The sequence below is a fragment of the Dryas octopetala genome, chromosome 5 (assembly GCF_963921425.1).
Source record: "Dryas octopetala chromosome 5, drDryOcto1.1, whole genome shotgun sequence".
Taxonomy (NCBI): Eukaryota; Viridiplantae; Streptophyta; class Magnoliopsida; order Rosales; family Rosaceae; genus Dryas; species Dryas octopetala.
In genome coordinates this window covers 3,242,711-3,260,162 of record NC_141370.1, presented here as the reverse complement: position 1 = coordinate 3,260,162, position 17,452 = coordinate 3,242,711, and the positions used below count along the sequence as shown (strand labels likewise).

Sequence of the window (17,452 nt, the reverse complement as noted above, 5' to 3'; positions counted from 1 at the left end):
TTTGGCAGGGTATGGATCCAAAGGCTTAAAATTTGAAATTGGTGGTGAAAATTGTTTATTTAGGCTCAAATTGGCTTATATTTTGACATGGTATATAAATTGTTGCTTATATATGATTTTGTTACTTACAGGACTGTGTTGACCGTATGTTGCATATCACTCGCCCTATTGTGGCATTGGGCGAGGATGAGGCCACAAGGCGTCCCTCTCACCTTTACAGGGCGATTGACAGTCTACAACATATCTTGGAGGGCACACACTTGAGCAGCACCATGACCTACCAGCGCCGCACTCGGCAGTGATCACCCGCTTTCATGTTCAGAAGTTTTTTTGATGAACACAAGGGCCAAAAGTTAATGACTAATTATGAGGGTTATTTGTAATTATGACCTTCTGTTTTTTATTTTGGCTAAAATTGGAGCATCTTAATTTAGTGACTTTGAAATTGCATAAAAACAATCCGAACAAATATTGGAGCACCACATATTATGATAATATTATGCATGAGTCAAGATCTAATAAAGGTTAATATCATCCCACATACATGGTACGTACGCCATAAAGGTTAAAAAAAATTCACTTGAACTCATTAAGTTGAAATTCAATCATTATCAAGAGACACAATTTCCGGAGTAGGCACGTCACCATTAATTCGCTTGAACTCCTCAAGGCGATTTTGATATCCAATGTACCAACCACGTGCGGCATACGCGTCGGCATGTTTATGCCAATCATCTGAAATAGGTGGCATAGGATGGCCCGGGGACAAGTGTACCTACACATATTAATTAAGTGAATAACTTAGCAATGACAATTTTTCTACTATAAATTTACAATTACACAATTTATAGCCGTACCTGTACAAAATGATCACCGTTGACAAAACCAATGCAAATCTCACGGAGCTCAACGTCCTGATGTGCTTCTGAGTGTGCATATAGTGGGAGACACGTAAGGCATAACGATCTACATAAATGGATCACGGTTACACCATAACATGTGGCGATAATATATCCCATCTCGGGCATAGTCATCCAATGATCTCTGGGTGCAGGGGTGTCATCAAAATAGTCAAGTACCCTCTGAAACTCCATAACTCGCTCGCGCACATGGAAAACTGACTCAAACAAAGCCGGTGTATGTAGCAGTGTCCTGGATAAGTCTGTGCGTACCTTCCGCCAAGCATCCACTCCAAATCCCATAGCTGCAGCTACAACTCTATATCCACAATTACCATCTGGTAAGACGTCGGTTACACCAGAAATGTACGGTCTCATGATGGGTTGAAACTGGTCTATATACCGATGTGGCTGAGCAAATGGAATGGGCGAACTCGTCTTCACTTTGTTGGCCCGTTTTTTTAGTTTCTTTTTTGGCGAGGTACAGCCAACATTGCCAATGGACGGTGAGGGTGAATGACTGTCACAACCGGAAAGTACGTACTCAAATGCGGATGGCAAACGCCTAGTAGAGGTTTCAGCTTTACTTGGGCGGCCCCTAGTCTTGGTCTTCACTTGTGGTTCCCTCAGAGTAGTGGAACTTGGATTCATAAGCTCTTCTAACTTCAAACTTATGTGCTTCTGGGTGTCTGCATCTTGCTCTTCCATCCATTTTATTAGTCTATCCACTGTGGCATTAACTGGAGGATCTGAGAGTTTTGTGACCTCCGGTTCCCTATTGTAATCCAACTTTCTCCAATAAGGATGAAGGGAGTCAAGTGGAATAGGCCGGTTACGTCGTCTATACGACAAAATCTCATGTGCACATGGGCAACTCGTGTGTTCGACGAATGGTGCAATCACATGGTAAGGCACCTCCAATCCATTCAGCCCTGTACAATATAAAAGAAGTGAATAAATTATTGGTACAAACTAAATAAGTGTTTAATGCGTAGAATGAAGGTTAGTGAAGGTACCTCTTTATCTCACAACCAATTATATTCAATGCTGTATCTGATACATAGCCTAACAATTCCTTCATCTCCTCATGTTTCCTGACACTATGCTGGATAAAACAACGGCTTTTCTCAAATGATGCCTTAATGTGTGTATGCTGCAACTCTAGCAATGTATGAATATGCTGCCATGATAACTCAAAACTAAGCTGACTAGTGCCAAGTTCCTTCTTTAACCTTGAATGTGCACTTTCAGCCCTGTTCGTAACAAGAAGTTAGTATGTGTGTCCAAGCATATAACAAGTCAATGATAACAAAAATAGACTACCTGTTCGAAGTGGTGTTACCAAGGTGCATACAAGCATCTGTCCATGCAGCCACAAACCTCTCCTTATAAGGTATCAACCAACTATCCTTAATGTACTCAATAGCTCCGGCGTATGAACAAAAGTTGGTTTCCATGTCACGCAAACGACTCACATACTCATCCTCACTCTCCGATCCAACCAAACAATTCCAGGCAGCATTAAACTTCTCCCAATGGTCAACCGTACCAAACAACTTCCTGCAATTTTTCAACACATTTTTGCTAATGTGCCATCTACACAATAAATGTCTTGCCCTAGGAAACACTTTAGGGATTGCAGACATGAGTGCTAGTTCCCGATCCGTGACAATCACGTTAGGAAGACAGTCATCATTCAATAAAGACCGTACTCTACCCAAAGCCCATGTATAATTATCCTCCTTCTCAGAACATATATAAGCGAATGCAACAGAGAATGTCATGCTAGTGGAAGTCACACCCACAATCTCAAAAAGTGGCCAACGGTACCTATTAGTCTTATAAGTGCAATCCATTATCAGTACATGCGGAAATGCACGTAATATATCAACACTCTCAGGATGAGTCCAAAACAGGTCAGTCACAACATCACCAGAACTTCTATGCCACTCAACATAATTATGTTCTCTCAGCTTAGTTAGCAATACTTGCATCTCTGATCTACCGGCCCTCTCGATGACCCTATGTTTTTGCCTGGCATTGTATACTGTCTTGATGATTGATGTATTCTGTGGATTCTGACTTTTTATGGTCTTCAATATATCTTTCGGTTTCACCAAAGTCTTGGACAAAGCCACTAACAATGAATTCTCTTCTTCAGTTAATCTGCCTGCGAATGAATGCCCTTCATTATACTCTGAAACTACATGGTTATGCACTCCACATGCAACCTCCAACTCCCATTGATCACCACATCCAGTGTTCACCGCCTTCAACGAGAATGGACATCCACATTTCTTCGAACGGGTGTCCTTAGAGTCATTAGAAACCGGTTGCTTACGGCTAGCAGCATCGGATGTTTGGTCGCCTGAATCTGACTTTGATGACTTCCTTGATCTATTTGGCTCATATTGACCATTTCTCTCACAAGCAAATTTGATCCAAGCTCTCTTACCACGAACCCCGCCTGCATCAGACCTTCTAATGACAATTACCATGTTGTTCCTTTTTCCTTGTGCACGAATCCAACTAACCATTGAATCCTTACTTTGAAACACCTACACATGATAATTATATATATTATTTACAATTCATATTTAGGTATGCATAAATCATAATTCCCGGCCATACAAACAATGTTTACCTCCGCTGTTGTGAATTCATTGGTGTAGTCAAAATTGCACCTTCCTTCAACTATACTGAGTTCGGTGGAAGCATCCACTTGCTGCTCCTATTCAGCAAAAAAAAAAAAAAAATTAATTTTTGTCCTAGTATTCGACGGGAAGCCACCGAAAATATCACATATATTCGGTGCCTAAGTACCGAATATTCAAACAAAGTTCGACAATTGACTACCGAATGAAACAATTATACGTTGGTCATTCGGGAAAAAATGTAGTTTTGTCCCAGTATTCGACGGGAATCCACCGAATAAACCATGTATATTCGGTGGCTAAGTACCGAATATACCAATATAATTCGACAACTACCTACCGAATAAAACTATTTTAAAAACTATACGTTATTCATTCGTTGGATATCTGCCGAACGGTGGTATAAACTTCGGTGATAAACCACCGAATGTATTGCCATTTTTCGACGGGCATCGACCGAACAAATGTGTAAAAAATTTGACATTACATTTATAAACGGTGGATACCTACCGAAATATATACATTTATTCGGTGACCATCCACCGAAATATAATGTATATTTCGGTACTGGTTTACCGAATAAAAACACGAACTCACAGATTTTCAGCCGCGAAAAAATTCAAAAAAACTCAATAAAAACTCAAACTTACTTCATTTGATGACTCCAAGTTGTCGTTCTGATTGTCCATTTGTCAAAAGTAGGTGATTTGGATACAATGCATTTGTTTACAAAAACAATCTATGTCTAGGGTTGGTTGAAGATGGTGGTGGTGGTAGAAGAGAGTGGAGTGGGTGGAGCCAGCGGGTGGGATTGTGGGTGGAGCACGTGGGTGGGATTGTTTAAAACAAAAATCTATATCTAGGGTGGTAGGTTGATGATGGTGGTGGTGGAAGGTGGAAGATGAAGGTTGAAGATGGTGGTGGTGGAAGGTTGAAGATGGTGGTGAAGATGATGGTGCTCCTCTCAGCTGGTGGTTGAAGATGGTAGGGGGTGTTGGGAGAAAACCAAATATTAGATGTCCTTTATGGTCATTTTGCTATAGGGTATATATGTCTTTTACTAAATACAATTTAGGGTGGTCAACTAAGTAGAAGAGGGTGGTCGGAATAGCCGCCCCCTATAAATATATCTTCTAATAATACCCTTACATGTTGAATTTGTTACATTACATAACGGTATATCGGATACACCTAATAATTTTTTGAGTGAATCAATCTTATAATTTCAATTATGTATAGTTGATTTTCTTAGTTTTGAAGGTTTATTACTTTTCCTGGAATCACTATGATAAGATTCATATAATCTCTAACTTTATAGTATTAGCTATAGATGCCTCCCTTTGGGAGATGAATTATCAGAAATTATTCCCCTAATTTAACATTTAACATAATATTTCAGGAGTGCGTGTTCAGGAAACCAAACACAGATGCTTTTACTGTGAGAGAGAAGCAAACAAATTGGATTGATTAAGAATGTGCAGGTTGTCCTGCATCCTTAATTTTAGACTGTTGCTCATCCACATAACAGCGGAAAACACCAAAATGGAACCAAAAAAAAAAAATTAAATAAGAGAAAGAAGGAAATAGAAGACATCCAAAAATAAAGGAAAAGCCCTTTTCACCAGTATCTCGGGTAGCTCGTTTTTCTCCCAATTTAGCATGAGTTTCAGAGTTATTGATTCTATACGACTAGCAAAGATGAAGCAGAGGAATGAGTTACAGAAGAAAATACAGATTGGTGAACAATATTAGTGGTAAGGTATATTTTTGATACAACATACCCAGAGCCTGATGAAATTGAATGGAAGTTTTCATTCAAGAAAACTGTAACAAAACAGCACACGCAAATGGGCAAAACCTTCTATACTCCTTTATCAGTCACTTCACCAGTCTTCATAAATGATTTCCCGCAATTGAAGCGTGACATATTAAAGCAGTCGGATGCAGCTTTTACCCAGTGCAGAATTTGGTCGTCATTAAGTATTCGAAACTAGTTAAAACTGTTCAGGATTGAGATCTCTCTCGCATCTTGGCTCTAGCAAAAAATACTCCAGCCAAAAGACCTACAAATTGCACTTTTTCATTGGTAATGCTACGAAAATCAAGCTTTTCTTTGCAAGATTAGAGAGGAGAACATCGCATTCTTAAGCCATTTTAATGGAAAGAACTTACCAAAGAAAATGCTCACAGAGTTCTCTAAACTGGTCGGGACTTTGAAAAGTAGGATACCGGCAATAGATAGAGGAATCTTATTGAGTGACCCCACAAGGCTGCAGAGATTGAGCAGTGAATTAGAGCTGTTGTTTCCAAATGGATCACTAACACTCCTTATCCAAAATAAGCATAGTTATTTAATCATGCTAACCCTTCATTTCAACATTTCAACACAAACAACAGATATATGATTTTCACATACAAATATTATTCTGGGTTTTTCTAAAATCTACTGCCAAGTCTTCTTACATCACTGGCTAGTCAACAAGCTATAGAAACTGACCAACAGATGCAGACTCAGGCTATACTGTGAAAATAAATATAATTCTGGGTTTGTCTAAAACTCCGAGTTTCCAGCTTGGGTAGGTTCAGGTAACATCTAAACTACATCAACCACAACTGCAATCGAACCTGACCTACACAGCCTGGAAACAAAGGATATCAGATTTATTTGCATTATTTCTAATTTCCTCCTAAAGTCTGATAAAAGAATCAATTTTAAATTAAAAAGAAAAAGAATAATAAATCCAGGTTTGAATGGAGTCACCAAAATCTCACTTAAACCAGGTTGCAAACCCCAGAAATAGAAAACAATGCATCAGTTACTTTCATCTTACCTGACAGCCTGGAAACAAAGGATATCAGATTTATTTGCATTATTTCTAATTTCCTCCTAAAGTCTGGTAAAAGAATCAATTTTAAATTAGAAAAAAAAAGAATAATAAATCTAGGTTTGAATGGAGTCACCAACTTAAACCAGGTCGCAAACCCCAGAAATAGAAAACAATGCATCAGTTACTTTCATTTTACCTGTACGTGGTAGCACCTGTTTGGTGAAGAAACCACATAGAAGTGAAGCTGATTGCCAGACCCAAAAATCCACTTAACGTCATTACCAACCAGAAGGTTGGCAACCTCAAAAGTGGTCTGCCATTTTCATTAACCTTCATTAGATTCAATAGGATCAAAGAATTTGAAAATTGATAAGAAACACATAATGCAAAACACAACCCTAACTTCCTTTTTCCTGATTTTTTCTTATGACAAGTAAACGAAGTCCTTACACATCGCACAATGTAATTCTACACCTGAGTCATAGCCAAATGGTAAAAATGGGTTGCATACATGTTATTAGCTAGTCATCACAGTTTCTTGGAGAAATCATAACAAAATAAAAGCAACAATGAAAAAACAAACTTTGGAGCACCTCATGCATATTTCTCAATGGTTATATATGATAGAGACCATGGTGTACCATCAGGAATATTTCAAACTTTGGCAAACATTTCAGGAGGGGAAGGAGTGAGGAAAGAGGAAGAAGAAAGAATCGGAAATTCTATCCAATCCACATCATAAAATAGTAGTTGCAAGCTTTCTCTTCCCGAGCCCTTCATCTAGATTTCAACTTTAATCTTCATGAATATGATAAATGCTAAAGAGGAATTGTGGGTGTGTGTGTGTGTATGTAGGTTCACTCCTTGCACTTGCCTTTGTATTGTAGGAGTTTCCTCACTTCTATAAATCTCTAAAAATATCCAATTTAAAAATACATTGACAAAATGACCATCAAAAGGAGAAATGCTTTTCTAATCCTCCCCCACACATTACGTTATGAACTAGGACTAAGGTTATAACTCATACGTATATCATGCAGACCCCACACATTACGTTATGAACTAAGACTAAGGCCATAACTCATAAGCATATCATGCAGACCTCAACCATAATGTTTATCATTAAAAATTTAGATTGCATCAATATGACACAACAGAAAAAGTGTCATACATGCGGCATACACATGTTATCTGCATACTCAAAACAGAATACTCACGTTGTAAAAAGATAATCAACCTCATTGAAAACAAAAATAAGAAGGATCCCCAAAGGCAAAGAAAGGGTGTTATTTAGCAAGACCATTGAAAACTCGTTCAGTTTGCCAGATTTTGTGGCGAGCTTTGCTGTATCCATGACCCTATATAGCGTCAGCTGCACAAATAAAATACTATCAACTACATTCAACAATTAAAAATATATAAAAGAAAATGAACAGAAAGCCAGTTGACAGACCAAGAAATTACAAGGAAGCACTTCAAATTTGAGATACAAGACCCAAGGTCCATTCCTGACATCTTGTTGATTTTGCACACTAAAGTAAAAATCTTATTAACACAATATGTTTCTATAAGATTAGTAACATGGTATTTAGAATAGTACAAGACTGCCGTTGTTTCAGAAGATAAATCGGTTGATTTAGATGATCTTAGGCCAAACCAGATTATTATCCTAAAACTTTGTAAGTTTGTATGAAGTAAGAATTCTATATTTGCAGACCATGCAAGTAATGCCTCTAAATGATTCCTAAAAGGTTCTGATACTGTATTCTTTATATATTTTTAACCACTCAACACACCTTGATAAAAGTTATACCAACAACAGTTTTAAATGTCCAATAATAAGAGGTTCCAATATCCAGAGAAAGCATTATTTTTTTAACCATGAGAATAAAATCCTCCCCCCCCCCCAAAGCAAGCCTGTGGACAATGTTTTATGACGGAATACCATTAATTAGGTGGAATCTTGTTTGGAAAGAAAACATTACCCTATAACATTGTTGTAAGCGTCTAATAAGGCAATATATAATGAGGGAGCTTCCGTTCAAGGATCCTTCTAATAAGCTTATTTAAGGGATCTCTTGTGAGGCTCACTCTACATTATATTTTAATGATCGGAATTGTCTACTTTTTGGGTCTCCATTGAAGGATCATCCCTGCAAAAAAAAAAATTAGATAAATCGGAAACCATTTAACCATTTGATTAAATGATCATTTCAAGTGTTTATCGAATCGAAGAATACATTTTGTTTGTCTGTTTATCAAAATTAGATATCTTAGTAACTTCCGATTTGTCTAATTTTTTGCAAAGATGGCCTATGAATAGAGACTTTAAAAATATATGGCTTAGATAAATACAATGTGGCATGGGCCCTACAAAGGATCCCCTAGATAAGCTTATTTAAGGGATCCCTTAACGGAAGCTCCCTCTCTCTCTATATATATACATATAATACATATACACATAACTACACACACACACACACGCATGTATATATATACTCAATAGGGCCTCCCCACAATAGCCTATGCTTTTAGGAGATAACCAATAGTATAGACCATTTACAACCTGGTAGATTGATCTTGTGTTAAGGTTTGATTGTTATAACTCAAAGCTTATGGTGTGGTAGTTTAATTCTGTCTGATTAGATGATTCAAGGCTAATTCATAGAGCAGATGTTATGTATTGGAGTCTAATTTTTCTGGCACCATGTATACTCTTCATGAGCAATGCAATATACTGATTCGTCCTTTCCCTCTTTCTAAATTCTCATTTCAACATGATATCAGGTTGATCAGGCTATTATTTAGGGGAGATTTCTACTCCTGTAACTAAAAATACATCACTTATAGAAGAGTACGACTCCCTTATAGAATGCACCGATCTTCCATCTACCTCCATAACCACCTTGGGTGCTTCAGGTCATATTTGACTTCATTCCTCATCTAGTCTGCCCTGGATTATTGATTCTGGGGCCTCTAATCATAGGACCAGTAATTCCTATGTTCTTTCAAATCATTGCCATACTTAGTTTCTATCATTTGTTACAATTGCAAATGGATATTGATATAGTTTTTTGGTTTACCAATTACCACTATTCCAAAAGCTTAAACTGTTAGGGTGTGGGCAAACATATTTTTTTATATTCCAACACTCCCCCTCATAGGAGGGTCTCTCTCCACCAATAGAGCCCAACACGTGGAATTCAACTTAAACTGGGAGGATGCAATTGTAAGTATTTGAACTTAATATCTCCCACGCTGATGCCATGATAAAGTTTGTTGGTTTACCACTATTCCCAAAGCTTAAGTTGTTAAGATGTGCGCTTTTATATTCTAACAGTTATAAATCTCCAATTCAGGGGATTGGTACTGTTCGTACCTCAATTTTCATTTAATTTATTAAAATCCCAGCTTATAGGTGTAATCTGACTCACTGCCATTCTCTTTTGAAAAAAATGATGTACTTTGTTAAAAGAAAAGCAACTGGGTGCAGATTGTAGACAAGGTGTCCACAACATCAGAAGATCTTACATCTGAGATAAAATGCCACCCCCTAAAGCAAAAACAAGACACTCACCTAACTAATACATTAACACACAGCAGCTTTCTAATCTAACATGATAGCAGATAAATAAGTCCCTCTAAACTCTGACACTACTGATGCCTATAAAGCCGACCAAAATCTGATCTTCGCCCACTCCTTTATATTACTCGAAAGTCATCCCATTCTGCTACGACCAAATAACCAAAAAAACTGCTAACACCATGCACCCCTATAAAGTTTTTGCTTTCTTATTTCTTCCCAAAACCTTATGTTGCTCACACAGCAAAGAAAAACAGCCCTAGGGAATAACCCAACTTCCATTAGCTTTCTTGAGCAACCTCCAACACAGCTTTAAAGCACCACTGAGGAGAAAAGCACAAGTAAGGCCTCTTTCTTTGGACTAAAAAGAATGTGTTAACCTGCCCGTGAGCCACAAGACAAGCCAATACCTTGACATTAGGAGAAACCCTGCCTTCCCAAATCCGCTTGTACTGCCAATCTTGGAATAACAAAATTGTGACTGTGGGCAAGTTGTACAGTCGAGGAAATGACCTGCTCAAGGGTATGTCCCCAACCCACACATCCTCCCAAAATCTCACCTTAAACCCATTCCCTACAACCAATATGCAATGACCCATATAGTCATCATAACCTTGACTTATATCCTTCCAAGGACACCTACTCAATCCCCTCACCAAAGATTTAGCATCCCACCCATTATCTTGAATCCCATATTCTCTCTGTATTACATTGTACTATGATAATCAGACAGCCATTCATCTCACTAGTAACCCAGTTTTCCATCAAAGGACAAAACACATTGAAGTTGATTGTCCTTTCATTCATTCTAAGGTGGCATCAAACGAGATAATGACTCCATTTGTGCCCTCTGAAAATCAGCTAGCCGACATATTCACTAAGAACCTCAAAAAAACATGCTTATGGTGATATTTGCAACAAGTTGACAGTTGCCAAAATCTAATGTCCAACTTGAGGGGGATTGTCATTACTATAGGCTGTTTACAGCCTGGTAGATTGATCTCGATTTAAGGTTTGATTTGTCTTAATTCAAGGCTTATGGTCTGGTGGAATTAGGTTAATTTGAGGCTAAATTCCTAGAGACAGCCTGGTAGATTAATCTTGATTTAAGGTTAGATGAAATTCAAGCCTTATAGTCTAGTATCTTGGTTCTTGTATAATTAGGTTAATTCAACACTAATTCGTAGAGTAGATTTTACATATTGGAGTCCTATATAAACAACCATGTACTCTCTTTATGAGAAATGTATTCTCTTTATGCGTGTATATATATATACATATATATATATATATATCAATTCTTCTCCTTCTAGTCCTTAAATATCTTGCTGTTGACCCATTAAAACATATCTATGGACAATTGAGATGCATAGTGGCTAGTGGATGAGATCCATTCGAATGATATACAAGCATTACAACAAGGAATGATAAACACAGTTAGCAAGGATAAAATTCACTACGCCAAAACCAAATTCACAATAGTGCACCCATACACACCAGAGGATACTGTTATTACACCTGACAAGCCTGATTTTTATTGCGCTATAATTAGTTTGTCAAGTAATGCCTTTTATTCAAGTAAGGCAGTGCATAGCCAATAAAATAAACGAAAAAATTGCATTTGATCAATCTTATTGCTAACAACCTTTTCTGAGGGGAGAGATATCAACAACCACATCACAGATGAAGGAATCTGATTTATATGAAGTACTGTCCTTAAACAGTCTATTAAAATAAAATTCCAAATATATGCAAGCTATGCAAAGAGAGGGGAAGTTGAAGACTTTAAAAAGTGAATGAGATTCTAGAAATTGTGCAGAACATATTGAAAAACTCACAGAATATGATGCAGTTAAGAAACAGTTAATTATTTGCCATGCATAGCCGACGGCATGAAAAGATAAATCAGTGACCCCTCCAGAAATTGCTGATATTATCTGCAAAAGTTAAAGTCAAAAACCATGTCAAACCATATCATTATCAAAATTGTGAGAACTCATAAAATATATTCTTATGACACCCAAACACATATTCAAATAAGTTCAAACTGAGATGCAGTACTGCAGGCATGAATGACATTAAGTTGGTAATGGTTCATCTTGGCAATCACCAAAACTATGTAAATGAACATGCGTGCATGTATGCAAATGCACCAACACAACATCCTTTCTGACATGGAACATCAACCTGCCATACTTACAGAATTACTATAATGCACCAAAGATAGAAGTGTTGCCGGCAGACGCCTAGAAGTTCTATATTTTCATCAACTCAACAAAGCTTTTGTCTTAGTAAATGGGCATGGTGGGAATCATTAAAACCAAAATTTAAAACATCAACTACAGCCACATATGCACACTGATTTAGCCTTCCATTCATATATATATGGTTTTCCTCAAGGATCATTCCTACAAAAATTAGACAAATCGGAAACTGTTTAACCATTTGATTAAATGGTCATCATTTCACGTGTTTATCTAAATCACTATGTATGTCTATTTATTCGATTACAATTAGATGTCTTAATGGTTTCTGGTTTGTCTAATATTTTGCAAACTTAGAAAAAAAAAAGAAGCTACAATCATCGAACTACAATACGGAGTAGTTCCCACAAGAGATGCCTCATTTACCATCAAATGAGATATACCTCATTTGACAGGGGCCTTCCAATGAGGGATCCCTCATTTAACACTAAATGAGGGATCCCCTATGGGGACCACACAAGTCGTTTTGTGTCGATCCAAACCGTTCATTTTTTACATCTTTATTGATAAATCATCATTGCAAAAAATCAACCAAATCAAAAATCATTTGTCTATCAAACTTTGATCAAACAAATAAATGAACCAAATATTTTCGATGAAACCGTTCATTTGTTTGATCAAAGTTAGATAGGCAAATGATTTCTGATTTGACTGATTTTTTACAAGGATGATCTATCAATGGAGATGTAAAAAATGAACAGTTCGGATCAACACAAGGGGGATCCCTCATTTAGTGTTAAATGAGGGATCCCTCAATGGAAGACCCCTACCTCGTTCATATATATATATATATATGTATATATATATACAGTCCTTCTCTAGAGAGGATGTCCGCATTTTTCAAAATTTGCAAATGTCAACATAGTGTTGACATGGGGTAGATAGTGTGTCGACACGAAATTCCAGAACTTGCTGCAGCACATCATCTGTGTCGACACACTGTCTACCCCATGTCAGCACTGTGTTGGCATCCGCAAATGTTGAAAAATACGAACATCCTCTCTAAAGAAAAATTCTATATATATATATATAATAAAATAATTTTCTAAAGCGGATGTCCGCACTTTATTATTATTATTTTTTTTTTTTGCAAATATCAAGTGTCGAGCAATCGACAATAGCGCTGACGGCACTGTTTTTTTTCAATTGCCAATCACTCCCAAAGACTGCCATTTTTTACCCCGTTTCCCGACGGGCTCATCCCATAGGGTGTAGAATGGCTTTGGGAGAGTTCAAACCTAATATACAGCAAGCAAACTTGATGTCGAGAGCTTGGAAAAGAAGAAAAAATGCACTACCGAGCACTCGACGCCTAGAATCCATGAAAAACAAATTGTAGATATCCGCTCTAGAAAAGAAAGTACGGTCATTCATTTCCCAACGGGTTTATCCCCATAGTTAATACCTAATTTCAAATCGATAAACCATGTCTCAAGCGAAAAGAGCCAAAAAAATTTGCACTACTAATCGCTCGCCATTCCCCACCGAGCACTCAGAGCCCTGCAGATTTGTTGCGGTCATCTGCTCTAGAAGACGACTCTCTCTCTCTCTCTCTCTCTCTCTCTCTCTCTCTCTCTCTCTCTCTATATATATATATATATTATAAGCTATAAATTTTGAGAAATTGATTTTTCACCCACACAACATTGTGCTCTTGATTTAAATTTAACGAATTAAGATGTGAATAAGAAAAAAAAAAAAAAAATGAATGAAAATGATGAGACAAATAACAACAAAAAGGAAGGCAAGACAAGACAAGACGCTCTCAGGTAAAAGCAAAAAAGCTAACAGCAACAAGACGGAAAAAAATAAGCTTGATTTTGTTATTTTAAACCCAGTTTAAATATTTATCAACTGAATCGCATATTCACATTCTGACTTATCGAACATACCATTAGAAACAGAGCAGCCCACACTCTGTTGTCATGGTGCTTCTGGAATAGATACATTTCGCCAAGAGCAGTTATCACATTAGTAACATTCTTCAGGACTGTGACCATTGCTACATTAATGTACTTTAAGCTGCAAACACAATGATCATATTTAAGTAACCAAAAACAGAAGACACCTAAAGTGGGTCTATATGCATTACACTAGGACACATCCCAAATCAATTTTAAATGTTTATACACCAACACTGGATGCGCCCTACCTAAGGGACTAATGAGGTGGAAAAAAAAATGTATATACTGTGCAGAAAAAAGACAAGTTTGGACCTGCAAGAATTAAGAACAAAGGAATGGTTTCATGATTGGTAATTTTCTTATGTCAAAATATGTACACCTAAAACTTTAAGATTCATACCAGACTTTATGTAACAAGGATTTGAGTAATAGTATCATGTGCCAAATGTGGGTCTACATCTGAGATTCACCTAATCTTATCTTTTGGATAATAAAATATAGCCATGGTGAACACTCAAATTAGAAAATCCAAGTTGTATTTGATACTTACTCATAGGCAAATAAAAGACTTTCTAAAAAATTTTATTCTTCCACTTGATATTTTGAAAACAGGTTTTGGTTTAATTCACTGATATTGAATTAAGTAAACAATTGAATTGGATTCGATTGGATGGTACCAACAAAATCGAGTGCTAAGGCCCATTTCTTAAAGTATCTAATACATATTAGATATGTTTCAAAAATATAAAATATTATCAGAATCTGAAAACATTTGTGAAGTATCAGGTATGTGTTTGGAAGTGTCCAGGAAGTATTGTGTTAGAAACCTACATAGCTTACTTGGCAGGTGTTGTTTAATTAAGGATCAATATGAATGTTACATATAAACAGGATCGATGCTGGAAATAAATGTAATATTTTGATATTAACTCTCATAGACCAACTAATTGAAATTTTTCAAACTCCATTAAACACCAAGATGACCTCAAAAAAGAAAACCTCTGTACTTACTTCATACCTAAACATGCTTGTAATGAGCATCCCAACAAATATAACATTCACAGGCAACCAGACCTTAACCAATCTCCATGTCAGTGGTTCTGTTGATATTACACCCAGAAAACTCAATATAGTCACAATAAAAACTGAGATGAGGTTCTGCATCCACATAAAAACAATGAGATAGTTAGATCTTAAAAAGTATTTTCAAAGTTCTTGAATACATAGAGTTGGGTGGAAAGCCCCTTTTTTCTGCTTTCGGGAAAAAAATAAATACAAACTCTACTTAAAGTAAACAAAATCGATAATGGTAATTACCTGGTACAGCATCAAAGAAATTCCAGCGTTAAAACCATAGCTAGAAAGCACGAATTTGTTAACTAGTATCATACTGCAGGAGGACATGCAATATGCAAGGCCAGCCAACAAGGCCTGATTGGGTATTTTAACCACCTTACTACTTCGAGTTGCTTTATCTCTGTCTTTTTCCAAATTTGCACCTTCCAGGTCAGTTTCATTCTTCATTGCAAATCAAAACCTATATGAAAAATGAACAACATTGATTACTATTTTCTGCTGCATTCAATAGATAAAAGCCAAACAGGAGGAGAGAGAGAGAGGTAGAAAGACACCCAAACACAGACAGACAGAAAGACTGGGAGAACTTATTATGAGACATAGAGAACATATGGACTGGTTGCAAACAAATTTTACAGGTCAGATGAGTTCCGCTTCAGTAGATTCGGAAAAAGTTTCCATTCGTGGTAAAATATATGTGATCAGTGATGAACAACAAACAAAGACAAATTAAACTATTCGAACCCAAAATTATATGTACCAACTTGCTAAATTCCACAAGTTAATTAACAACCAGTGGGGTAGAAAAAATACCAATAGCAACCCATTTGATTTTAGCTACTACATAATCAAAATCTAACACCAACAACAACCAAGAGATAAACTTTGATCACCTTGAGTCCGTTTAAGCCAAAACCTGAATAGCTCCACAAGTATAAGGAAGACCCAAAAGAGGGATAACTTCTTATACTCTATGAATTACGAAGAACCCATCAAGGATCAGAGCTAAACTGGCCACTACAGCGAAAGGGAGAGAAGAAGAAACCCCCTTTTGAGATAGCAGCAAATCAAATAGAAAGAAAAGTCTTTAGGCTGCCAGAAACATAGAATCACTGAGGAAAGGAAAGCGAAAAAGGAGGCTCCTGGTTTTTTTTTTTTTTTTTTGGTCATAACAGAGCTCCTGGGTTTAAAATTTAAATGTTCTTTCTTGTCTTATGGATTTTTGTTTTTCGTTGAACTCCTTTGACGGTTGACTTTGTTTTATGTTACTACATTTTTTACAAAAAATAAAAAATAATTATAATTATAATTATAATAATAGTCCATTTTTTTAATTTATTTCACAAATTTATCATGCAAGGGTTGTTGAGATGCCCCGTTCACAAAGGTGGACTATTCTATGGCATTTCCTAAGATGAGGATTATTTTTTGGTCCTTTAATTAAAAGTTCAAAATGAAAAAAAAAAATAAAAATAAAAATTAAACCAAACCTCAGCCGTTTCAAAATTTAAGTAGAAACTCAAACTATTTACTGAGGGCTTGGTGAACAATTTGCCGAGCGCTCGGTACTTGCAGGTGCAACACGCATTTGCAAGCAAAAAAAATGTATCTACAAGCAAAAAAGATACATCTGCAAGCAAAAAAGATGCATATGCATGCACTGAGCGCTCGGTAGGCTGCCAAGCCCTCGGTACGATGCCGAGTGCTCGGTAGTGTAGTTTTCCTGCTCCACATCCACGTACACGGACAAATTGGGCTAGAACTTAATTTTTTATTTGGATGAGTTTCCAATTAAAAATCTTTCAAAAACTGGGTTTATGAGTAATTTATTATTAAAATTATATATATTTAAATTAAAAGTATTTGTTCCATAATATATTTAAGTGGTAGTGTCATAAAATTAATTGTTGTAATGTGTAAGAGTTCTAATAAAGTGTTTGCATCATATTTAATTAAATTATAATCTATATTGATATATAATTAGTATTTTTATAATTAAACTGAAAATGAACCGAAAGTAATCGGTACAGACATTATCAAAATCGAAGCGAAAATCAAAGTTACTGAAGATTGACTCTCTAACTCCTAGGGATTGACTATCTTTTTAATCCCACACATAATTGTCACATAGACGTTATCGAAAGGGCAGTTTTGCCCGTCACATAGACGTTACCGAAGTTATCGAAAAGGCAGTTTTGGCCGTCACATAAACGTATATCCACTCCAAATATGTGGAAAAGATC

General features: G+C 36.6%; 3 protein-coding genes across 4 annotated transcripts; all 3 read right to left on the bottom strand.

The window, feature by feature from the left end:
- Window positions 1–601: 601 nt before the first annotated feature.
- On the bottom strand, window positions 602–1,756 carry LOC147283584 (uncharacterized). The gene is made up of 2 exons (XM_086245543.1): window positions 858–1,756; window positions 602–775 (listed from the first exon to the last, which is right to left on the bottom strand). The coding sequence occupies exons 1-2, from the start codon at window positions 1,605–1,607 to the stop codon at window positions 602–604; spliced, it is 924 nt and encodes a 307-aa protein (XP_086101669.1). The 5' UTR covers window positions 1,608–1,756.
- Window positions 1,756–4,502, bottom strand: LOC147283583 (protein FAR1-RELATED SEQUENCE 11-like). Its single transcript, XM_086245542.1, has 5 exons — window positions 4,204–4,502; window positions 3,544–3,630; window positions 2,223–3,457; window positions 1,916–2,152; window positions 1,756–1,831 (listed from the first exon to the last, which is right to left on the bottom strand). The coding sequence occupies exons 1-5, from the start codon at window positions 4,240–4,242 to the stop codon at window positions 1,756–1,758; spliced, it is 1,674 nt and encodes a 557-aa protein (XP_086101668.1). The 5' UTR covers window positions 4,243–4,502.
- A 652-nt stretch (window positions 4,503–5,154) lies between these two features.
- On the bottom strand, window positions 5,155–16,394 carry GONST1 (golgi nucleotide sugar transporter 1). 2 transcript variants are annotated; one of them, XR_015122293.1, is made up of 9 exons: window positions 16,103–16,394; window positions 15,450–15,669; window positions 15,151–15,290; window positions 14,121–14,250; window positions 11,803–11,901; window positions 7,619–7,753; window positions 6,578–6,694; window positions 5,726–5,823; window positions 5,155–5,616 (listed from the first exon to the last, which is right to left on the bottom strand). XR_015122293.1 is itself a non-coding variant. In XM_086243663.1 (9 exons), the coding sequence occupies exons 2-9, from the start codon at window positions 15,654–15,656 to the stop codon at window positions 5,558–5,560; spliced, it is 1,005 nt and encodes a 334-aa protein (XP_086099789.1). In that variant the 5' UTR covers window positions 15,657–15,669; window positions 16,103–16,394; the 3' UTR covers window positions 5,155–5,557. The 2 variants fall into 2 exon arrangements, 1 of the variants encoding a protein (XP_086099789.1); XM_086243663.1 differs by having other exon boundaries at window positions 7,599–7,753.
- Window positions 16,395–17,452: the final 1,058 nt, after the last annotated feature.